Raw genomic sequence first — 25,012 nt, 5'->3', positions numbered from 1 at the left:
CAAATGATTTTTTTTAATAATCAAGACCTTGGTGCTTGCATTTTCTGAAATATGAGTAAGTCATTTGTTAAGTCTACTCAACCAGCTCAAGGATGCAGGGCTGACAGGATATTGATCCTCTGGTATTACTTCTTTTCATCGAGCCAAAGCTGCTCAAGACCCGAGCCAAGGTGAGACCATCCATCAGAGAGGCCCAGATCAGCCGATGTGCTCTCCATCGTTCCTCTGTCTGTATGTCTGTGCTGCTCCATAAACGGTTAATGGAGTAATTCTTCTGACAAAGCATTTTACACTTCATGTCACATTCACCCATCCACAGACCCACATTCAATGATGGCAAAGGATACTAGACTACAGAGCCAGGCTATTCAATTAGAGGCCCTGGGGCCAAGTCCTTTTTTTGTGGCCCCTTAAAGATACAGTCTGTATATTTCCTGCACTGAAATATCTATATTAATTAAAAAATGGACCATTTTGAAACATGGAAACCCCCCATCACACATTCACCATTTCCAAGAAGTTAAGACCAGCACTGCCCAGTGCTGCCCACTCCCACAGCCTAGTTCTTGAGGACTCTGTAAAAAAAAAAAACTCACCTCATGAGGTGTACTTTCTAAACAAGAAAAATCAACATTCGGTTTTCACTTATAAATGTCTTATAATGAGGGAGAAATGATCTAAAAAAGGCACTTCCAGGTTTGTGTTGAAGGTAATGCTAGAGTGCACATGCACCCTGGGACCGTATCCATTTTTTTCTGTTAAGTAAATATGCCTTATGGTGGGACCAGAGAGACTAGGACCTCTTGCTGTAATTAATGGAACATGAATTATGATCTCTACCAGAAAATCTTGAAGGAGAATGTCCAGCCATCAGTTCATGACCTCAAGATCAAGCCCATTGCAGCGGGACAATGATCCCAAACACACCAGCAAGATCACCTCTGAATGCATAAACAAAAAGAAAGCTTTGGAGTAGCCTAGTCATAGTCTGGACTTATATCTGATTGAGGTGCTGTGGCGTGACCTTAAACAGGGCATTCATGCTGGAAAACCCACTGGACTTGGTGATGTGTGGCTTGCATGCAGCTGATTGGCCATGGAAACTCATTCATGAAGCTCTTGCTGCACAGTTTTTGTGCTTACATTAATGCCATTGGAAGTTCAGAACTCTTCAGCTATGGAATCAGCAGTGTGTTGGTGACTTTTACACACCATGCGCCTAAGCAGTCGTTGACCCTGCTCTGAGGTCTTCTGCTTTTTGGCTGAGTTGCTGTTGTTCCTAAATGCTTCCACTTTCTAATGATGTCACTCACCATTGACTGTGGAATATCCTGCCTGAGTGAAATGTCAGGAATTGTCTTATTGCAATGGTGGTATCCATCACAGTACCATACTTGAAGTTGCTGAGCTCTTCAGAATGATTTTGCATCACAAATGTGTGCAACTGGAGACTGCGTGGCTGGTGCTTGATTGCATACACCTGGGGTAAAAGGTCTGATTGAAACACCAGAACTTAATAATTAACAGATATAGCTAAATACTTTTGTCCATATAGTGATTTTTTCAAAATTTTGCTATTCTTTGTAACTATGTTATTTTTTACCAATTCATTCTCTGTGTAATGAGACTTTTATTTTAGACTTCATTTTTTCTTTAGCTTGTTTTTGACTGGATTTGGTGCTTGGTGTTTTCTCTGCCCCCCCTCCCACACACACACACACACACCCCCACACACGCACATACACACACACCCTCTCTCTTTCACTAATGCTCTTACGGTCAAACTACCATTTTTTGAGAGCCCAGAGAGACAGCAGAGTGAAAACATCACCAAAGCCGTGACTCTACACGTTATCAGCATTGTGTGATCCTGAAGCGTCCCAGCGTGACGCCAGAACGCACTCTGTGGATGTGAGCGCGCGCAGCTGCTGAGCGCGAGGGGGATAGAGTTCAGTTTGGATGAAGACGAACAGAAACACACAGAGCGGAGCTGAACGCGGACTTTTTTACACGTGTCGACGATCCCTCAGCCCAGGGTGACAAACCTGTGGACATGAAGAAGCAGAGGTCGTAGACGAGTTGTGGCTTCGGCGCACAAAGACGCAGATCCGGCAGGTTCGTCTTGGTGGATCCGGTGTGAAAACAGAAACATGAAGTCCAGGAGTCAGGATCAGAGTTTGTCAGACTCCAGAGAGCTTGACAGATCTTACGACCCACTAACAGGTAATACAGTTACGCTAAATTTATGAAAACACATGATGCCACAGTGCTTGGTTTTCTGCTGTTTCTGCTGACCTGGCGATCTCTGTGCGCTCATGAAACGTTTATCTGCTTCTCCGAAGATTTCAGGCTGTATCATACAGTGGACGACCTGTGACAAGTAATCTTGTTTCATAATTTGTTACAAGAAGGAACCAGATGGGTACAAACAGTGCGCGTGATTGTGGACATGCCCCCCACAGCTTCTCTGAACATCCCATAATGTTTATATCCTTCATGCAAACTTTATTTTGAGGTACCTTTTGGAGTATTTTACACACAGAAAAAAAAATCACTGCATAACTTTTTACTGTAGAAGGAGAAAAGGAAGAGCCAGTGCAGTTTTCCCCTAACAACAAACAGCCCGACTGGTCATCAGCATCCTGCAACTCAGGCCATCAGAAAAACATCTTTGGGAGGTGTGTTTCATGGATGGTGTCTTTATCATACTTTTGCATTTTTAGTGATAAAGGTGAAGCTTAAATCTCCTGACTGTAAGAAGACAAAAATATCAGAAAATACTTGTGCTTATGTTAAATTAATTTCACAACTATAATATCATTATAACGAGTGTGAAAAGTTGATTAATTTACCATTTGACCAAAGTAAATGTAAGTAGAGCCTCTTTTATCTTTTATTGTTTTATCATTTTTAAACCAAAATTAAACTTTCAAGATGTTTTGATATTGAGGTAATTGTTGAAGTTACAGCAAAAATTTCAGCAATTAGTTAAATGAATATCTGCTGTATGTCTGAATAAGTTAGTGGAGTTTTAGGCTGGACCAGCAGACCTGTGTCAGCTGTAGTCTCTGTTCATTCTCATTCCTTAAACTTTAAAGTGGGTTTTAAGGACTGAAGTTTTAGGTCTGAACTACACTGATATATCAGTATTGTCATTGCCAAAGTTAATTTGTATATATCAGCATTTATGCAGTAATAAAATATCGTGCATTCATTTTTAAAATATTACATGCTCCACAGATGTTTTGCAAAAAAACAAAACAAATGAATGGATTTAACAATGAATAGGGAATATTAAGGAATCCTTAGTTAAAGCTATAACTCAGTACAAAAAAAAAATACTTGGCAAGCCAAATAGACTGTTTCATCAGACATTGCATGGATATATTTCACATTCATCTGGGAAACCTCCCATGTGAAGTGTTTGGGAAGGGCAGGAGTTAAAAAAATTCTCATGGGGTGATTGGACGAACGTTTTGTCTGTCACATTCATGATGGGACAGTCAGAGCGACAAGACAAAATGAGGTAATTCGTTGGGCTGGATATTTTCCACAGCCTCATGATACATGTTGTGAGACATGTTGACTTGGGAAAATAAACGTGACGTAATAAACATGTGTTACACTGAATTCACCACAGCTGCTGTTCTTTACTGTAGAAGGGGGCAGAAGATGTATAGTTGTGTGATTCTTACACTTTAAAACACCTAAATTCAGATCATCTGAGACAAAGTACATTAAAATACTCTATAAACATTTAGCTGTTGATGCAATACAGTAATATGTGACTTTTTCCAACTTAAATAGCCCTCTCTGTTGTCTCTCTTCCTATTTTACATACTTTTCATATCATATTCTGGTTTCTCTTTACTATAAGCTGACATAAACAGCAGTGCTGTTTCTGTGCAGATGAGTAAGAATTAAACAGCGTTACTTACACTGAAGTAGTTGCTTTAAGCTGTCAGTATCAGCAGCTCTCTTTGTCTTTACAAATGAAGCATAAAGTGCTGCCTATGATCTCCTGATCCAGTTTAGAAGTGAGGGAAATTTTGAATGAACAGTGTCATTCACTGCTGATCAGGATGACACAGATGAGCCTAGCTGTTGTTGCTACCTGCTAATTAGCCTGGTGTGTGTCAATGAAGGTTGGTATTGTTACCTCCACCATGGAGGTTATGTGATCGGGTTGGTTTGTTGGTTTGTTAGTTAGTTAGTTTGTTTGTTTGTTTTTTAGAAACATAACTCAAAAAGTTGTGGACAGATTTTGATGAAATTTTCAGGAAATGTCAGAAATGGCATAAGGAAGCACTGATAAGATTTTGGGAGTGATCTGGATCACCATCTGGATCCAGGAATTTTTTAAAGGATTCTGTACTATTGGGAGATAGGGCTAATGGCAGAGGTCTGCGCTGTTCCCACTTTACACCAGGAGATGGCGGACATGAGTAGCTTCAATCCCAGCAGCAGTATTTGGGTGTGTTTCTATTCAAAGTTTTGGAGTTTATAGAGTTTGAAAGATGCACGCCCAGCCGAGGAGATGAGTTTGGAGCGTAACAGAAAGAAAGACAGCGAATTGTAGCGAGAATACTCACAATGCTGGGAAGAATAGAGGAATATTCACCCTCTGCCATGACTTCCAGTCATCCGGTGAGACCATGGTTGCATCTGTTGGCATCCGTAGCGAAGCCAGTGCTTTGCCTCACCATGTTTCTACCCCACCGGGGAGGGAGTAATTGGTGAATGCTGTGGTGGGGGGCACATGGGGACGGATCCAGGAAATTTTTTAAAGGATTCTTCACTATTGGGAGATAGGGCTAATGGCGGAGGTCTGCGCTCTCCGAGTGCTTTTCTAGTTGATTTTGGACAGCTTGCATGACTCATATTCAGCTCCTGACTTTGGGGTCTTAAAAGAAACCAGATATAATCCAGTATCTTTGCTCTGAGTCCTGCTGGCAGCAGATATAAACTGTAGTCCATGTTATCTGGTGTTTTACCTATAACTTGTTTTGGTTGAGTTAGGCGTGTGCTCCATCATGCAATTTTACAACTGCTGCCATTTGCTGGCTTTTCTGTTAACTGCACCCTGGGGAATGTATATGTTAAGACTGCTGTCACAGCAGTTATGGCTAGATGGATTATGTGAAACATGCATCAATACGTGTGATTACCGTATCGTATAGTGTTTGAATGGCAGAACAAATACGTGGCTAAATTCAAGCTGAAGCCTATCAGGAGATGTGCAACAACATCCTCACAGCTAAGAGAAGCTTTCAGTGTGGCTCTTTGTTTTAGTTTGAATTGTAATGATTGCAAACTCATGCCAAAGCAGGTCAGCAGAAGAGTGAAAACATTTTTTTCTGTCATGAAAAGCTTTCAGTGCTGTTCTTTGCTCTTTATTTCGTACAGAGATGTGGTCCAGTTCTGATAAAACTGCGGCTACACTTAGCTACAGTCGAGATAATTGCTGCGATGGCAGCAGCCATTGCTTTCAGCTCACAGAACAACAAAAACCCACACGAAGCTACTGCCTCGTTGTCCTCAAGCAACGCTGATCGGTAGAACTGATATCAATTTGGCATGAACGGTGTAGATTGGAGCTTTTCAAGATGGAATTGCCAACAGACATGGAGTCTGACTGGTCTATCTCCTTTTCAAGATTACATCAGTAGGATCCAAAGGTGTAAAACATCTTGCTAGTCCAGCGGCACTCAGAAAAGCTTGGAGTGGAGACGAGACAGCAGAAGATAAAGATAAGAAATGGGCAGTTTTGTTTCTGTCTTTTTCTTGTTTAATAAAATGAAACCCAGTGTGTGTTTCAGTCATAGTTTGGTGAGGTTCTTCTCTGTGTCTCACCTTTCTGGTTTAATTTATCTGATGGATGCCACAAAGACGAGAATCTTTAGAGATCTTGTGATCCCATTATTTGTCTCTCTCTTTCTACTCTCTCTCACACAATCACGCATACTGTGGCTTCATGCTCAGTGCTTCATCAAGCTGATCTGTCATTATCATGACAACTTCCCAAAATAGTCATTTCTTTTCAGCATGACTGTATAAATGTTTAAAAATAACTGTCTTAGAGCTGCTCTTATTTAGCTAGCAGGAAAAACACTGGATTAGATGAATGAGTAGATGATCGAAACATTAGGGTTCATTTAATCACTGATGTTGTTGCAGGCACAATAGGCAGTGTGATTTCCATTCAACTGTAGGTTAAGCAAACAGTGAGCAGGTGCATGAACACTGAGGCTTCAGGGGGCATTCAAGAGACACAAACAGACATTCTGATTAAAGAGTCAAGCACAGAGGCAGTGTGGTGTTCAGCAGCCTGAGGCACAAACCTGTGAAGGTGCAGCCTTCGCTGTCCAACAAACACCACACGTATAGTAAATGTATTGATGATAGAAAAAACACTGCTTATAAAAATATTGTTAAAAGTATGTTTAAAAGATTTATAAGCTGAATAAAAGCACGCTAAGACTGAGCAGAAAATGGTCTTTATGTGCAGAGACTTGGCTGTAGAGCTGCTAAAAGACCTCATGTTGTTTACCCCTAACGTGTTCATTAATAATAAATAGTGGATCTTTTTCAAGTCATCACTTTCTACTCTACACTTCACATGTTAGCGTGAGTCTGACTGACTGCTGCTGTGCTGCAGCTGAACCATGACCTCATGTAGAAACTCGGCCTTGATTTTTCCTTTCTTAGCTCTCCTGAGAGTAAATGTCATATCTCAAAGTATATAGGGCTACCGCCAGCATTACTACTGGCTTAGTATTTAGACCTGAAGCAGTTGATATTGTGTAGCATGCATATAGAAAACAGCTATCCAAATTATGTATAAACACCTGAAGCCCTTTATTTGGTGTAATAAAAGGGTCGGAAACTGTTGGCTTGACTGAGCATGAAGGCCAGAAACAGATAAGCTTAGGTTAGCATAAAGCTAGCAAAGCATAAAGACAGCAAACAGTAATCTTAGCTTAGCAAAACAACTAATAACAGTCTGTCTTATAAAAATATATACAACATTTAGCCCAGATAGCACAAAGACCTTATAAAGTAAGACTGCAGGAAAGGAGCAACAGGACTTGAACCCTGGCCTGCTTCAAGGCCAACAGCCTCTCTGAACTGGTTTCACAAATGTAACCACTAGGCCACCAGCTGCACCTCGAGACTGGAAAGACGTAGCCTAGGTGGTAAAAACACTGGAAAAAAATAGTCTAGCTTAGCATTTAGACCTGAAACCTTGAGTTTTGCTCTTTAAACAGGTAGCCTACTTTGTCTTAAAGACATGACACCAGTCATATCACTGTGCCAGTATTTAAACCAAATAGAAATCATACTAGTTAACAACGACTGCTGTATTTGATCTGTGATAAATATCAGTGGACTTCACCATTTGTTGATCTTTCCCCTATAAAACTGTGTTAAATGGACAATGCAGGACTATTTGTAAAGCTATAAAACATAATCTGTTGTCTTTAGATGCCTTGTTATCTTAAGTATTATTTAACCACATAGTTGTTGCTGAAATTTAAGGTCTAAATTTTCCTTTAAGGTAAAGGGAAAGGAGAATGAAGTGAGGTTAAGCTAATGTTCATCACTGTCTGAAAGCTTGTACTGTAATAGCCCAGCTTCATCTTGTGTCCTTATTAACGTACCGTTTTAGCTGAAAACATTTCTATAAATATATTTCATCAGCTGAGGATCTTTACTGGACATGGTGAACATCATCAAGGTGTAATTTTTAAAAAGATGGGACTTGTCAGCTGGAATAATACCTCTTACCCTTCACTACTAATTTCTGTCACGGGTTCATGCTTTCTGCCACTCATGCTTTTTTTTCTGCTAAGCTGGAAATGTCCTCAGTTTTCATTTCAGAAATCTGGTCACCTTATTTCCTTTGGAATCAGTGAAACATCTGGCTATATGCTAGCTAGCTAGCTAAAGAGTGGAAACAGCTCAGTTCAAAATCAACACTTAAAGGGATACTTCAACATTTTGGCAAATTCGCCCATTGCCATAATCCCTATAGTCTTAGTAATAGGTTCGTTACCTTCAGCTGTCGGTGAAAGCTATTTTTAGATTGGCGCTGCTGAGTTCACAGCTGCTGTGCCAACTCAATCTAAGCAGACGGTATTCCGGGTTTCCCTCATCAAACTCATCAAATACACAATCCAGCAACTCCAAAACGCTCTCATGGACATGTTGTGACCTGCACATTCACCATGCTAATACCCGAATACCGTCTGCTTACATTGAGTTGGCACAGCAGGTCAGAACTCGGTAGCGCCGATCTAAAAATAGCTTGCACCAACAACTGAAGGTAAGAACCTATTACTAAGACTATAGGAATTATGGCAGTGGGCGAATTTGCCAAAATGTTGAAGTATCCCTTTAAAGCTGTAACCTTATCTTCTCATAAAGACCTGAAACCTTTGAGGAGAGACTGACAACAGTTAGCCTAGCTTAGCACAAAGACACAAAAGCCTTCGTCTAGCTTAACATAAAAACTAGAACAGACTGGAGCCAGTCAAAGCTAAACCCACAGTGATGGTGTGCTGCACAGCTCATTTACATCAAAGCCTGCTGTTCAAAAAATAAAGTAAAATAGTAAGTTAAAAAAAGCTATTTCAAAACCTTTTTGATTATTTCACATGAATATGGTTTGGAACTTAAGTCATAAAATGACTTATAAAAGGAACAATCAATATTTATATGGAGTATTTTGCATTGTGCATGGCTGATTATCAGTGGTATTACTTTGTTTCATTAAGTTAATCTAATTTAATCTTTCTCTTAAATATCCTCATCTATCAGATCGTTGTTATAAAGTATGAAAACATGTGCTTTTTATTACATTCACACTCTCATGGGCTGCAAAATACCCCACCTTGTAGCTCCCTAAGTTTTATATTAATGTTGTTGATGAATAAAATTTAAAAATAAACAAACTTCTGCCTTAGTGATGCCTCATTTCCTTGCAGTTAAATCATCTTGCATAAAGTTGTTAGGCCTATCAAAATATATTCTCTGTGCTTGTTAAATGGTCAGCAGATCACTGCTGTGAGAATAAAGTATATTAAAAAGTCATGAATCAGGCAAGAATGTGCATTGTTATGTCACGAGAAGCATCATATTTCATCAGGAGCAGTTTTTCTGAGCCTCTAGAATGGCCAGTGTGTACATGCCTGCTGGCTCTCACACTGACTCTGAAGGTAACCTAATATATTGTGTCTGTAGGTAGGTAGGTAGATAGATAGATAGGTAGACAGACAGGCACAGACAAACGGACAGACAGACAGACAGACAGATAAGTAGATAGATAGATAGATAGATAGATAGATAGATAGATAGATAGATAGATAGATAGATAGATAGATAGATAGATAGATAGATAGTGTGTGGGTTTAAAAATGGCCTATTCTTCTCTGCTTATGCAAAACAACTTATTCTGCTATTGCTAGTGACTCTTGTTTTGAGCTTCTGGTACCCTCAGGTGCTGACCATCAGATGCCTAATTAGCACCATATTTAATACTTTTGGGATCAGCTTGGGAGTGCTGTTTGTGCAGGAGTGACCAACACAACAACAGTGTCTGACTTACAACAAATGCTGGTTGAAGAATCCCCCAGCAGTGTGTGACCAGGCTGGTGACCAGCATGAGGAGGAGCCAGGCTGTTGTGGCTGTGTATGGTTCTTCCACACACACCACCGAGGCTCCTGTTTGTTAAATGAATAATTGATAAATTGCAGATATGTCTTCTTTCTTCAGATTTTAATCAGCCAGTCCACCTGACAAGGCTTAATGGCAGGATAAGCTTTTTGGCACTGGCAGAGAAGATGTGGCACATTTCTCATGGACACAGCCAACATACTCAGCTCTGCTGTTCATCCCACAAATGCATGTTCCTTAAACCATTTAAAAGGGATATAAACAGGCTTTCAGGCTTTGATTGTTTTTGTGTTTCAAATACATGGGCCAGACATGGCCATCGAACAGACTGGGTGGATCTGGCACCAATGTAATATGAGATTTATTTCCAAGAAGCCCTGTTACAACAAAGAAATAATCTTTGAAACACAAATGTCTTAACTTTTTGTGCTAGGTTTAGATAGATTAAATAGATACTTTCATGAACCCAAGGGAAATTAAAGACAAAAAAAACAAATAAGCAGTTTATGAGGTCTCTATTAGTACAGGCTGAAGTCCAAATATCTCTTTTACTAAATGTTGTACCATTTAGATTTATTTTTTACTATTAAAAATCTATAGCATAGTTATTTATGTTCAAACTTTTTTTCTTGGTAAGTAGCAGTTGTTTGCAGCCTTACCATGTAACAATGCAATGCTTTATCACAGATGGCCTTGTGATTATGTATGGAGGCTATAGTCAGAAGTGTGCAGGGCAAATCCAACCCACAGCCTCCTCATGTTATTTCCCCCTCTCTCCCCAGTTACCCACTCTATTTATCGTCCATTCAAAATTAAAGTATAAAAGCCCAAAAAGAGGTCACTTAACAACCAGGTGCATGTTAAATAAACAGATAATACTGAACTTTAAATATGATTAATGTTGAATATTTGTTACTGTTGGGTAAAGCCATTGCAAGTGACTAAAGATGTTTTGTATGTTTGTGTGATTACACTAGTGTGTATCAGATCTTCGTAAAGTGCTTGTGGGTTTTATCCTAAAGCATGGAAACCTGTTACTGATAACATAAATATTATTTTTATGTAATTTAATTACATGCAGATTTGAAAATCACAGCCTCTCAGCAGCAAGTAGACATCATGTTGTAAGTGCCAAGTGGATTTGTAGTCTGGATTGATGTATTAAGATCAATGTTGTGTAACAAAATATCAAAGCTGATCCTTCACAGCTGATGAGGGGACGTCTGTGTGAGTTCACAGGAGGTGAAATGAATTTATGATCCAAACCTCTGTCAGCTTCACCTGGGACAATGTGATGTCAGTGGAGGAGATGACTTTGGGAATTGTAATAAGCCTCTGTGTAGTGTATGTATTTGTCCAGGGTTTGAATGAGACTGATGTCTGTAATCTGAAGCATGTCCCACTCAGGATTATGGTAAGCACAGAGGCTGTTGCCGTGGCAACATTAGCTTACAAACATTCATTTGGTGCTTCATGACCCGACTTTAGTTGCTGTGACGTTGGAGAAAACACAAAATTCTTTCAGTGAACCAACAGTGTTTGAAGATCCCAACAAAAAATCACATGTTTAGGGCTATTTGCTGTTTTTTTTTTCTTTTTTTTTTACCAGTTGTGAAGTTGACATGTTTAGATAATGTAATAAATCTAACAAGTAAATGTATGTTAATAGTGGTAACCTTTTTAATCATTCCATCATGTTATGAAGGAAAGCTAACTTTTGAGGACAATTTATGCTATTTTAGGTTTAAAGAGGTCATGTCACTATTTCCTGTCTGTTCATCCATAAGTCTTATCCAGAGATCTCTGGCTGTTAGTGTGTGTAGTTGTCCTGAATAATTTTAACGGGGATATGATACAAATTAAAACAAGCATGTATATTTGTTAGGTAATTTTCCAGGAAAATCCACCTACTTCCTGATTAAAGTTTTCTCAATGGCCAACTTTTTTTTTACCTCAGTCCCTCTCTTGATTCCAGACTCATTTTGTACCTGCTTGTCTGGAAGCTGACCGATTAGTTTGGTGGATGACTGGTGCAATCGCTCTAAAGAGCCCAAAAGATTTACATTAGGAGAGACACATCCTCCTGGTGATCTGAAGCTTCGATGTTTCTTTTAGAAGTATTCACTGATGGGCTCCACTGAGAGCCTGAAATTGGACAGAGTAAGTAAACAGCATCACTAGCTGCACGGTTTACCGAGATCTGTTCCTTATTGAATCCACACGCAGCAACTTTAGCAGAACTGTCATTTTTTTGTGAGTTTTTGGAAGATGTTATAACGTTTTGTTGACCTGCAACTGTAATATAAATAATCAGCTCATCCATGCTGTTAATTAACTGATAAGCACTAGGACAAAATGCTGCTGATCATGGGAATACACCCACTTAAGATCTGCCTCAGGTAATTTAGTGTCTGCGTTGAGTCTCAGGCCGGTGTATCTGTGATGGGAGCAGCATCCTTTGTAGCCTGTGCATTTTTCCTTGCAGGGGCACACTGGGACCCCAGGTTGGGAACCCCTGGTTTAGGCCATGGTACTGCATATTGCAGCTATCAGCTATCGTACATTAGACTAGTTTGAAGTCAGGAAAAGGTAGAAAAAACTACAATTACCCCTCAAAACAAACAGAGATAAATGAATTCGGAGGTCTGCTGAAAATTTAAGGAATGAGGACTTTTGGTGGAATTTTTGTAAAAACTAATCCCTGTTCAAAGACAAGGCTGAGCTTATAAACTTACCAGGTCCTTCATATCCCAAATAAGTGGGAGAAACTAAAAATGCATTCCAAACAAAAGCTCAAGTTTAAGGAAGATGTTTCTTAGCTTCACTGTTGGACAGTTCAATCTTAATGTATCACAATGCTGCTCTAAAACCAAGTGACCTCACAGAGCTCAGTGCTAGATGTATGTTGCATTTGTTTGTATTGCTACATGAACAATAACAATAAAACCCTCCATCTTTAATATCTTATATAACTAATATGATGAGCAAGAATGATTCTGAAGCTCAGCTGGACATGTATAAACCGTTTAGGCCTTCTAAGAACAACGTCCTGTGCTGTTTTTGTAAGATTACCCTGCAGATGCAGCTAAGCACCCAGCTGCTCTTAGAAAACACGTCTGTATCTTAAAATATATCAGTGATCAATAACCTGCACTCTGTCAGGTCTAAAAATATCTGATATGAACAAGAAAAAGAGCAAGGAGGCTGTTTTAAAGTCTGCCTCAAAAATTAGTTTTCAAACAACAGTTTTTAAAAGCTTTAAGTTACATTGCCTGTGTTTGTGTTTCTCTGAGGTGGGGCTTTTTGCTGGATTGTTTTTTTTTCAGAGCTGTGCAGCTGCTGTGTTTGATATTTTGACTGACACATTGTGAGTAAAGGATAGATCACTGGTTTTGTCACAGAAATAAAATTCTTTTATTAAATCTCATTTATAGAGTCTTTATGCTCATCAACCATTAATTCAAATGTCTTATCAGTTATTTAAAATTACAGTCCCTGTAAAGTGAAATCCAGACTTTGTGTCCGTAGATATGTTGGAATAAACATGTGAAAACACTAAGATCTATGTGTGACTGAATTTTTGAAAAAGTTGTTCACCTCTTTCCTGGATTTGTTGTATTTGGGCAGGGCAATTATAGGAGCCTATGATATCACCAGGCTTGATGACCCCACCTCCCCAACCCTACAAAGATATAAAATCATAGAGCAGTTCGTCTCAGTACAGTCTGTTGTTAGCTGATGTCACTGCCTTTAGTGAAAGTTAGCCGGCTGTGTTTTTGTTCATTGTGAGGTAAATTTCCCAAATCTATCAGCCACAGTGGCCTACGGGTCATTAAAAGCATCATAACAGAGGTATTTGTGCCAGAAAACAGTAAATTTAATCCCTAACTTCTGTGTCTCTGCTCTGGCACAGAGCCAGGCAGTTTTGCTCTGATCAGAGGCTTTGTTTTTTTTGTTTTTTTTTTTTTGAGAGGATCGTATTTCTCGTGAGTAAAGGTGGCTTCAGCTTGTTGAATCGACAGCCAACACCATCCAAGCTATGTGTTGCTGCAATTCCACTGTACACAGCAATAAAAGCAATAAAATCAAAGATGTAAATAAAAGAATAAAAGCAGTAAGAATGATGTAAGATTATAAGAAGACAACATCATATCATGGGTGGCAAAAGAAAATACAGATTTAAAAAATAGATGTATATGATATAAATTGATGGATAAATGAAAGTAATAAAGAACTGGATTTGCAGTATATATGAAGGACTGGAGAGCCATAAAGATATTTGAAGCAATTAAATAAAAAAGATACATTTTGAATCATCATTACCCGTACATTTCTGTTGGCTTAACTTGACTTTTGTGAGTTAAACTACACAATTGAAACTTTGGAAATTCTTTTTAAATCCAACTGAAAACAAGTTTAAGTACTTTACATAGAGCTGCATGTCCTCATCCACTGACATTTTTCCTTACTTTTATCAAAAACTTCAATCTTCAACATTTATGCCACTCAAGGGAATCCATTTTAAGTGACTACAGGTCATAAGGGAAAAAAATGCACACTGAACCAGGAAGCCCTTTTCCATCAACATCAGCTTAATATCCATTGTATGTTACAATTGCCCTTCACAGGTGGGACAACTCTAGCATAGCGACTTTACTCATGGTGCAAAAGTGTCAAACTCTGCAGATTAAGGGATGATTGTCAAATAATTTGAGTACAGTTACAAAAAGTATTCAGAATGACTGAGTTGTGTTTACTTAAAACTAAAAATGTGTTAAATCAACTCAAAAATAGAGCTGAATTAGCTGTTTTGGATTTTTAAGTTAACACAACTCATTTTTTATAACAACATTCAGCTGTTCAGAAGTTGCTGATGTTAACCCCTTAGAGCCTGTTGAATCATATTTGATACACACTTTTATGAGACCTTTATCCAATCAGTACAATCAATCAATTACTCAAAAACGTTATAAATACAATCTAATAAATGATAAAAATGCCCTCCAGTGGATTATCAGTTGCCAAAAATGCCTGATGTATCATATGTGATAAAAAAAAATATTTATGTGAAATTTTATGGCACCTTTTCTTTTTTGGATTTGTGTAGAATGTTAAGTAAACATGTCATTACAAAAACTAAGAATTTTCTGGCTATTATTGAATTATCAGGCTTTAAGGGGTTTTAATTCTTTATATGTCAGGGTAAACTAATTCTATTATCAGTTTTGTTTATAGCTGGTAATGCAGCTATTTGCGGTAAATGTTTAAACTCTTATTCACCCTGCACGTTACCCTTCCTGCACATCAGGCATTTAGTCCAACTTATTGTATGACTCTGCCCTCTAGTGGTAGATAGAGCATATGACATTTCACATTGAACTGGAGAAAGTACAACACTACAAACCTCAGATGTGTTTAAACCATTGTTTTTACAACACATGAGGCCGATTAATTTCTTTTTCCCCTTTCTAATAAAATCTGAGCTTGTGTTGTTTTCTTGGCATTGTGACAAACACTGCTGACCCTCTCTGACCTGTTTATTACTCTGACATATAAGGGCTTCTTCGTGGTTTATGCCCTAATCTGAAAAAGGAACTTGGGGTAGGGGTCAGAGGATTATCACATACACACCAAAATGGCCTCACTGCTCCTTTTGTGGTGTTCTTCTCTTTAAGACATTCACGAGTGTTTTAGCTGGCATTTTGGCTTAATCTTTCTGCACCATACATCATTTCCTACACATTACTTAACATTTACATTACATCCTCCCCCATCACTGATTACACACTCCAAACTCCAGTATGATTTTCTATCTTTAGATTGTTTTTCTTTTCACTTTTTGCTTAACAGTGTTTCATAAAAATCGATTGTTTCTGACCCTGAAAGATGCTATGGTGCTTTATAAGCATCTCTATGTCTACAGTCTGTGAGGATACAGTTGTGACATTGGTCAAAAGTCTGTGGCCTGTGGGCTGAATGATCACCAAATCATGAGAGTGTGCAATGACTCCTGTCCCCATTTACTCTCAGCTTCAGCTGAAAAAAAAAAACAAAAAAACATTTATATCCAGAAAAAAAACATTTATTTTTCAGAAACTGCTATGCTCCAAACCAGTGCTCAGTGGTGGGTCAGGACCAAAAAGTGGGCACACCTGCCAATCAATCACAGCCCTCTTTCACATCAGCAATTCCTACAGAATTAAAAGCAACAAATTCTGCTGAGATAAGTTTAATTTTTGGATGCCTCTGTTTGGTTTGCACAAATGTGGATTAAAAAAAAGGATAGACCCGCAAAAAAAAAAAAAAAAAAGAAAAAAAAAACAGCTTTACAGCTACAACAAGGAATGGGAAGCAATGAAGACATGGCTTAAGTTGGTCACTGTGTTGGGTGACTAAAAGCGCTATACTGTACAAGCTCAGGTCCATTTAACATGCTCTCAGTTTTCAACAGGCTAAGGAGGTGAGCATGACTGCAACAGTGATGCACAAGAAGGCCACACAAGAAAAAGGTGTTGGCAATATTGGGGCATTTTGTGGCATCGACAATACCAGACGATTAAATAAAAATACAACAGCATTCATTTAGATATTTTGGAACGTAATTAGAGATATAATGTCTAAAATCACATGTATTTCCTTACTGATCAAACTGAGTAAGAAGTGTTATCTGATCAGGTTCTTAACTGAGGAGAACAGCTTTATCTGGTCTGATTTTCTTCCATGCAGTCTGCTTTTGTTGATTTTATTAATCTAAAAAGAATCTACATTTTGGTTCAACTTAATTTATGGCTTTAAAGTATTTTTTCATAAATTTACAACTTTTAAAATGTGGACATTTTGTTTTTGCCCCCCCAAAATGAACTGATCTTCTATATATATTTTTTTTGTTTTTAGAGTAGTCCTAATACGCTGTTGTCATAATGGATAGTAAATATATAGTTATGTATGTAGGCCTATTATGTTGTGAATGAAAACATGTAAAGTTGATGTTAAATTTTTCAGGTGTGTCCTGGGGGGACTTACCTTTGTATGGATACAAGCGGGGGCCTAAGGATTGGCAACCACTGCTCTGAACAACTGTACAACTCCTGAATTCATTGAAAACAAGATACATTTTAGGCTTCTTCTTAAAACGTTTATGTGTTTGAGCGTAATATCTCATACAAGCCTGTGTGCATCAGTAGCTGGGTGGCCACATTAATGATAGAGGTTGCCCAATCAAAGTGTCTGCACATTGAAGCATTACTGTAGACTGTTTATCTCATCTTCAAACATTAAAATGTCTTTGAGAAATCAGTGAATCCATTTTCATTTATTTTAAACCTTTCAACTCTTATTTTGGCTTATTTTCTCAATTATTAGGGATCATTTATGACCTGCATTAAACATGTTTTTGAGAGAATCAAATGTACACAGCAGGGTCCCAGGGCTGACGTACAGAATCATGAGTGAAGAATTGTTATTTAGTTGTTTTTTCATACCACTGTAACAAAAGCTTTTTTAATTTTTTTATTTCAACAGGAGAATTTAATGAACTAAACATTCTTTCAAATGATAAACCATTAAAGTAAACACTAAATGACTTTGTTGTGACTTATTCTATATGGGAAAAAAATTAAGTCAACTTCTCCAGAATTTCTGTTCTAATAGAGCTTAAATTGTTTGTGACTTCACTGGGCTCTCTAACACGGTGCACCCCTTTTATAACCCTGGTAACATCTGTCTGGGATTTGGTATTTGATAGATCAGACCACATATACAGGGGTGGTCTGGGATGCTTTCATCTGAATTGGTTTGGTGGTGTAAATGCATTTGAACTTGTAAATGCATGCCAACTTATGTAACCTGTAGTAGTCACCAACAAAAAAAAGCATGACTTTATTTTTGTCCACCCAGCTTTTTTCATTGTAATTTGAATTCCAACCCTTTTAGAGATCTAGATCATTTAACTCAAACAGTCCAGTAAGAGTTGGTCTATCAGGTCTTTGTTTGGTACCATTTTGGCTTTTATTGTCAAACAGCAAAAATGTGAAAAAGGAAACTGGCTCTCACATAGGAGCCTGCTCTCATCTTTCATATGAAAGAGATGTCTCTTAGAAGCTGTTTGTTCATAAATGACACTTCACTTGGACTTGCACAAGGTTTTTTGTTATATAGAAAATCAAACTTTCTTCTAAAAGCATGTTTATCATAAAATAAGAGGGAAAAACTGTTAAAAAGCTCCTGAGCTTGTGGCTAGTCCTGCCTCATTTATTCTTAATGTCAGCAGCAAATCAACCTAGGTAAGCCTGAGAGCCATGGTAAATGTTCATGGGCTGTTTTATAAATAAGAGGCAGGTGAATTTCCATTGCTGGTCATCACTGACGATGTATTGTTAATGCCTTCTACACAGCACTCATCTGACAGTTCAACTGATCCAGAGCCAGGTCAGCTAACTAAACAGAGTGTACAATGGAAGAGTGATTTTCAGTGATATCTCCTTCAACCTGCTGCTTCTGGAGTGAATTGCTCTGTCTGACTCTGATCTCTGCTGTGATTGGTTCTTTTCAGGTAATCCGCCATCCAAACCTCACAAAAAAAGTATAAAGCAGCGCTTCCTTAAACTCATCCCGTGCTATCGCTCCAGCTCCAGCTCTTCAGTTAATCAAAGTAAGTGAAGAAAACACAATCTATCCTCACTCCTTTTCTTACTCCACATATGAATTAAATCACCTTTGACCTTTTATAAGCAAGGTTATAATAGTTTTGGATCTTTCAATAGTTTTTATTTTTGTTTTGTTTTCACTTTCTTTTTTCAATTTCAGTTTAGTTTTAATTAGTTTTTACTGCTGGTTTGATAGTTTAATTTTTATTTTGCAAAAATGCTATATTTCAATTTAGTTTTTATTAGTTTTAGTGTTAGTTTTAGTTTTTTTCTGACACATGTCGGAGCTGAGGGAACGTCATACATTTTCAAAAACATATTTAAACAGGCCACTCTTCATTTTTCATTTTATTTGTTTGAAGAGACATAAAACTACCACTGTATGAAGTCTTAACCAATCAATTCAGACAATTTTACTCTCCCCAGACTCTGGTGTAAGTGCTAGTCATTATGGTTGTGTCAAAGACTAAAACTAAGGATATTTTGTCTTTTTTAAATTCAATTTTAGTTAGTTTTGTAAGCGCACTATACAGTTTTAGTTAGTTTTCGTTTTTACAGTAAAGCTTAGTTTTGATTTCGTTTCAGTTAACTAAAATGATTTTTGAATTTTAGTTAAAGTTATTTAGTTAGTTTTAGTTAACTATAATAACCGTGCTTGTAAGAGTATACATCCTCTCTTGATCCCTTTATGTAGCAAGTTTAGGAGATGATGGAGATCAGGCCACAGTGAGTTACAGGCCAGAGGGGATCGATCGCCTCGTACAGCAGACCAGCTTCAGCAGGAAGGAGCTGCAGGTCCTCTACCGCGGATTCAAAAACGTCAGTCAGAGATTCATGTGTATTCATGCACTCCTTTTAAATTATTTTATAAACCACAATGATATATAGGTGTTGATCATTTTGATTATGTTTCTATTCATGAAAGCTCTGTGTGTTTGTGTTTCCTTGCCACAGGAGTGTCCCAGTGGTGTGGTGAATGAAGAGACTTTTAAAAACATCTACTCCCAGTTCTTCCCTCAGGGAGGTCAGTCACATTCTCTTCATTTAAGTCTTAATGTAAAGATTTACCTGAACCTGTGAGTGTTTAAAACAGACTCATTAATGTGATAAATGAGCTCTGCTGCTGGGTGGAGATTCAGGAGATCTTTTTCACTAAAACAAATTTGTGCTCTTGATTTTAATGTAATCAGTTTACTATAACATAAAAGTCCGTGCACCAGACATCCATAGATTTCCCCTTTAGCTCAACACTGACTTTTGGACAGAGGGAACTCTTCACCTCTTCAGATGTGTAGTCAAACTCTTATTCTCAGATGGCACCTTGGCAGTCAAACAGCAAATTAAAAGAACGTTTTTTCGGGTTGACAGCATATCTACAGTTGATTTAATGTTTGACGTAAATAGACTTGATACGTATTGCTTTTCTGTGCATTGCATTATTTACACTTCATGTTGCATTCATCCATTCACATCACATTCATATGCTGATGTCATAGGATGCCTTGTAAGTATTTATCAGTATATGATTCATACACATTTACATGCCACTGGCTGTGCCACGCAGTTGGAATTTGGGGTTCTGTGTCTTTCCCAAGGAAGTCTCAAACTATGAGCTAAGGATCGACCTGGCCTTTTGGTTGAGAGATGACCAAGTCCACCGACCCACAGCCTCATTAAAAAGCCTGTAATTAATACATTTTTTGAAGACAAGCTTTTTTCTCTTAGTAATTCTGTCCCACTTTTAAAGAAATTCAAGCTCAAGTTTTACTTAAGCTTTTGCAAATTCAGAGAGAGATCTCAACAAAAAAAAAAAAAAAAAACTTGGCACAAAAAGTAAAGCGATGTGTGTTTGATAGATTATTTCTCTGTTATCACAATTCTTCTTGGTAATAAATCTTTAATAGACAAAACGCCTGTTAATTGCCCTTTAAAATAGTACTACATTTGTAAGGAACATGCATTTGAGAGATGAGCAGCAGAGCTGAGCATGTGGGTTGTGTCCATGAAAAGAAGAAGACCAAATCTTCTCTGCCAATGTCAAACAGCTTATTCTGCTGTTGCTATCAACCCTTGTTTTGATCTCCTGGTACCTCCAGGTGCACGATCAACACCTGATTGTCAGCACCTATGAGAATGGGCCCTGCTACAGTGGTCAGTATCTGACTTTACTGCATGGGCCTTGTCTGACTTGGATGGGCCAACTTCAAGTTGGTGTTACACAAAACAAAGCTGTGGCTTCATTTGTAGTGGGTCCAACTCTACATGTTTATTTCCCCTCCAACTTTATCCAGACTTTGTCTTGAGGGCTTTTAGTAAATTTCTGCAAGAAGTCTGGGTGATCTGATGTTTGGACACAGCAGGAAATCTTCATTCAAAGATATAGTGAGCAATCTGTAGGGGTATATCCTTACATATAATTAAATAGCTTCAAAACATTCTCTGTTTGTAAGGGTGTTTTTTATTTTCTTTTTCTTTGATACTGAGAATATGTTCAATTGCTCCCTTTATGTACAAAAATCGATGAGTTTTAAACAGCAACTATTATTATACTGGGGTGGTCATTGAAAAATGAATCCACTAGAGGCAGCTGTCCATCAAAACTCCTTTGCTGCTGTTCCGTCCATCCTCCACTCAGCTGTTCTGTTGTTCTCAGTAGAAGATTGGACAAACGTTCTGTCTGTCAGATCTATTACATGCCAATCAGAGCGACAAGATAAAATGACAGCGTAGACATGCTCCAGTACTAGCCTCAGCTCTACAGGCTAGCACTGCATAAACTCAAAGCTTCCTATTTGAGCTCATCCATATATGAGACCCAAAGATCAACATGTTCTTTTTGTCTTCTTTCAGATTCAAGTATGTACGCACATTTCCTGTTTGAGGCTTTTGACACTCAGAATAATGGATCGGTCAGCTTTGAGGTGAATTTACTCTCCGTTCCCTCAGTTCTCTGCACAAATGTTGTCTTCCTTAACTTTTATGTTTTCCTCCTTTGTGGTTTTTAGTTTAAAGATTGCACTTTAAAGTCCCTGTAAAGTGATAAAACATCTTTATTTTAGGTTTGTTGTATGACAGGCCACAGTGCTCTGAACCACCAGGCAAAATTTCAATCATGAAAAACATCACAAAGTTTAGAAAACTAAGCTTTAAGATCATAAAAACAAGTCAGTAAAATCTGTTCTAGGATGGTGTGGGTGTGTCGGTTGAATGAGCTGAAGCTACACCCACTCACAAGAAATAAGATCCTCCTGAATGGAGCAATCACCTAGCTGCTATGCTGCTATGTTACAACTCTTTTTTTACAGCCTTTTTTTCCCCAAAATTTAACACTGCAGGTATTACTTATATCTCATTTTAGTTATGAGTCATGTGTAGTTTGGTCTCTCTCCTATTTATGGGATGTCTGTTGTTAAGTTGCTGCTGAAACCACTCCTTTTCTCATGTTGCTCTTCAAAATAAAAGTCTTCAATGATGATTAACACTGGGGGCTTTTATGGTGACTGACTTGGCTAAAATAGACTGTTATCAGATACTTGACTAAACTTTAGCATCACAGTGCTAACAGACAGGGATAAACTGTTTCTTCTTGGAGAGAGACAATGACAGTCCACTTCTTTTAATAATCCTGGACTAAAGACAAGTGAAATTTTGATTAAAACACACCTTCAGCAGGTAAGATGTTTGTTTCCTCTGCATCTGGTTCAGCAGCAATTAGCCTGCCCCTTGACCTTACCGTGGACTTTGATCAGAGTGCACCTGCCTGGATCTGTGCCAGAGCAGAGAGATAGAAACAGGGGGTTTAAATGTATTGATTTCTGGTTCAAATCTCCCTGTTATGATATTCTTATCGACCCATCATTGAACATCATGGCTGACAGATTTGGGAAATTTACCTAACGATGAAAAATAACACAGCATGCAGCTAGCTGTTAACTTTCTGTGAAGGCAGTGAAATCATCTAACAACAGACTGTACTGAGACAAACTGCTCTGTGATTTTACAGTCATGGACGAAAATATTGGCACCCCTGGATTTTTTCCAGAAAATACACCATTTCTCCCAGAAACTGTTGCAATTACAAATCTTTTTGGTATACATGTGTTTATTGCTTTATGTGCATTGGAACGACACAAAAAATCTGAAGAAAAAAGACAAAATTGACATAATTTTACACAAAACTCAAAAAAAGGGCCGGACAAAATTATTGTCACCCTTTTAAAACTGTGGCTAAATCATTTTATTTCAAGCATGTGATGTTCATTTAAACTCACCTGTGGCAGTAACAGGTGCTGGCAATCTAGACATCACAGCTGAAGCCAGTTAGAATGTATAAAAGTTGACTCAACCTTTGTGTTGTGTGCCTGTGTGTGTCACACCAAGAATGGAGAAGAGAAAGAAGAGCCGAGAATTGTCTGAGGACTTAAGAAGCAAAATTGTGGAAAAATATGAACAATCTCAAGGTTACAAGACCACCTCCAGAGATCTTGAAATTCCTCTGTCCACTGTGTGTAATTTAATCAAGAAGTTTATAACCCATGGAAATGTGGATGGAAGAGAAAAATTGACAAAAGAATGCAACGCAGGATAGTTGGAATGGTGGATAAACGTCCTCAGTCAACTTCTACACAAATTCAGGCTGTCCTGCAGACTCAGGGTGCAAAAGTGTCAACATGGACCATACGTCGTAATCTGAATGAGATGAAGCGCTATGGCAGGAGATCGAGGAGAACCCCCCCCCCCCGCTGACAAAGAGAAATAAAAAAGTCAGACTTGAGTTTGCAAAAATGTACCTGAGTAAGCCTCAATCCTTCTGGGAGAACATTTTGTGGACAGATGAGACTAAGGTAGAGCTTTTTGGAAAAGCACGTCATTCTACTGTTTACAGAAAACGGAATGAGGCCTACAAAGAAAAGAACACAGTACCTACAGTCAAACATGGTGGAGGTTCAAAGATGTTTTGGGGTTGTTTTGCTGCCTCTGGCACTGGGTGCCTTGACTGTGTGCAAGGAATCATGAAATCTGGAGACTATTAAAACATTTTGGGCTGCAATGTAGGGCCTAGTGTCAGAAAGCTGGGTCTGCGTCAGAGGTCATGGGTGTTCCAGCAGAACAATGACCCCAAATATACCTCAAAAAAACACCAAGAAATGATTGGAGACAAAGCGCTGGAGAGTTCTGAAGTGGCCAGCAATGAGTCTGAAGATAAATCCCATTGAACACCCATGGAGAGATCTCAAAACTGCTGTTGCAAGAAGCACCCTTCAAATCTGAGAGACCTGGAGCAGTTGCAAAAGAAGAGTGGTCCAATATTTCAGCTGAGAGGTGTAAGAAGCTTGTTGATGGTTATAGGAAGTGATTGGTTTCAGTTATATTTTTCCAAGGGTGTGCAACCAAATATTAAGTTGAAGGTGCCAACAATTTTGTCCAGCTCATTTTTTGAGTTTTGTGTAAAATTCCAATGCACATAAAGGCAATAAACACATGTATGCCAAAAACATTTGTAATTGCAACAATTTCTGGGAGAAATAGTGTATTTTCTGGAATAATTCCAGGGGCTGTATATTGCATCATTGGGGGGTGAGACCGTTGATGTCATGGGCTCCTATATTTGCCCTTCTCAAATTAAACATAGCCCATAAAGGTGAACAACTTTTGGTCTAAATCGAAAATCCAGTCACACATTGATCTCAGTGTTTTCATATTTACAGCAACCTTATACCAACATATCTGGTGTGTTAAAATGCATACATTTTGGATTTCACTTTACAGGGACTTTAAATGCAAACATCACTGACCACATGGATACTTTCACTCACACTATGCTGTTTAACTATTATCTGAATGAGGCTCATTATGTGGATTTTTATATGATTTTTCAGCCCATGAGCCTGAATATAAAAAGTAATTTGTCTTTAACACTTCATTTTTTAATCCTGGTTTGTATTAACTCCACGGTGTATTTAAGGTCACTTAACACAAGAAATGATTCATCCATATAAGATGTGTGTGTATATATATATATATATATATATATTTGTAACAGACATTACATACCCTATTTTGACTCATTATACCAAACAGCTCCCTCATGTTTTTATTTGTATCTCTTGACAGAAGGCAGCTCTATCATAGTGTTTTGACTGCTTTGTTTTTTCCTGCTGTAGGATTTTGTTTTAAGTCTGTCCATCATACTGAGAGGCTCCATCACTGACAAACTGAACTGGGCCTTCAATCTGTACGATCTGAACAAAGATGGCTGCATCACCAGAGAGGTATCTAAATCAGTGTCTCTTTGTTCATACATGTTGATTTTCTATATTTGCCAACTCTTTGCTACATTCATTTTTCCGCCTTTATCTTTGTTTTCTCTCTCTGACTCTGCAGGAGATGACAGATATCATGAACTCCATCTACGACATGATGGGGAAGTATACCTATCCCAACATGAAGGACAGTGCTCCAAAGGATCATGTTGACAACTTTTTCCAGGTAACACACACTAATCGGTCCAGTCTGCAAATGATGTTGTTTATATGATAAAATCATGCTTTTTAAGAAGTGATCTCAGATGTGTTTGTGCCTCTAAATATGCACAGAATCACACGTATGCATATACAGTTTGTTTGTGTTATATTTTAATAGATTTTAATCCAGGGGTTTTTGTGCCATAGCAAAGTGAAGGCAAAAGACT

At 38.2% G+C, this 25,012-nt stretch overlaps 1 protein-coding gene across 1 annotated transcript in view; it reads left to right on the top strand.

Moving 5' to 3' along the window:
- Positions 1-1,970: 1,970 nt before the first annotated feature.
- The window catches only part of LOC121508610 (Kv channel-interacting protein 2-like), a 28,821-nt gene continuing 5,779 nt past the window's right edge, over positions 1,971-25,012 (top strand). The window contains exons 1-7 of the mRNA XM_041785567.1: positions 1,971-2,223; positions 18,228-18,326; positions 19,016-19,140; positions 19,276-19,345; positions 21,172-21,242; positions 24,486-24,593; positions 24,706-24,810. Of these exons, the coding sequence (XP_041641501.1) occupies positions 2,151-2,223; positions 18,228-18,326; positions 19,016-19,140; positions 19,276-19,345; positions 21,172-21,242; positions 24,486-24,593; positions 24,706-24,810 (651 nt within the window). The 5' untranslated portion in view covers positions 1,971-2,150. The remainder of the gene's footprint in view (positions 2,224-18,227; positions 18,327-19,015; positions 19,141-19,275; positions 19,346-21,171; positions 21,243-24,485; positions 24,594-24,705; positions 24,811-25,012) is intronic.

This window comes from Cheilinus undulatus, linkage group 4 (genome assembly GCF_018320785.1).
Source record: "Cheilinus undulatus linkage group 4, ASM1832078v1, whole genome shotgun sequence".
In the NCBI taxonomy this organism is placed as follows: domain Eukaryota; kingdom Metazoa; phylum Chordata; class Actinopteri; order Labriformes; family Labridae; genus Cheilinus; species Cheilinus undulatus.
Note: the sequence above shows the minus strand (reverse complement) of the source record. Positions and strands in the feature narration are given on the sequence as shown.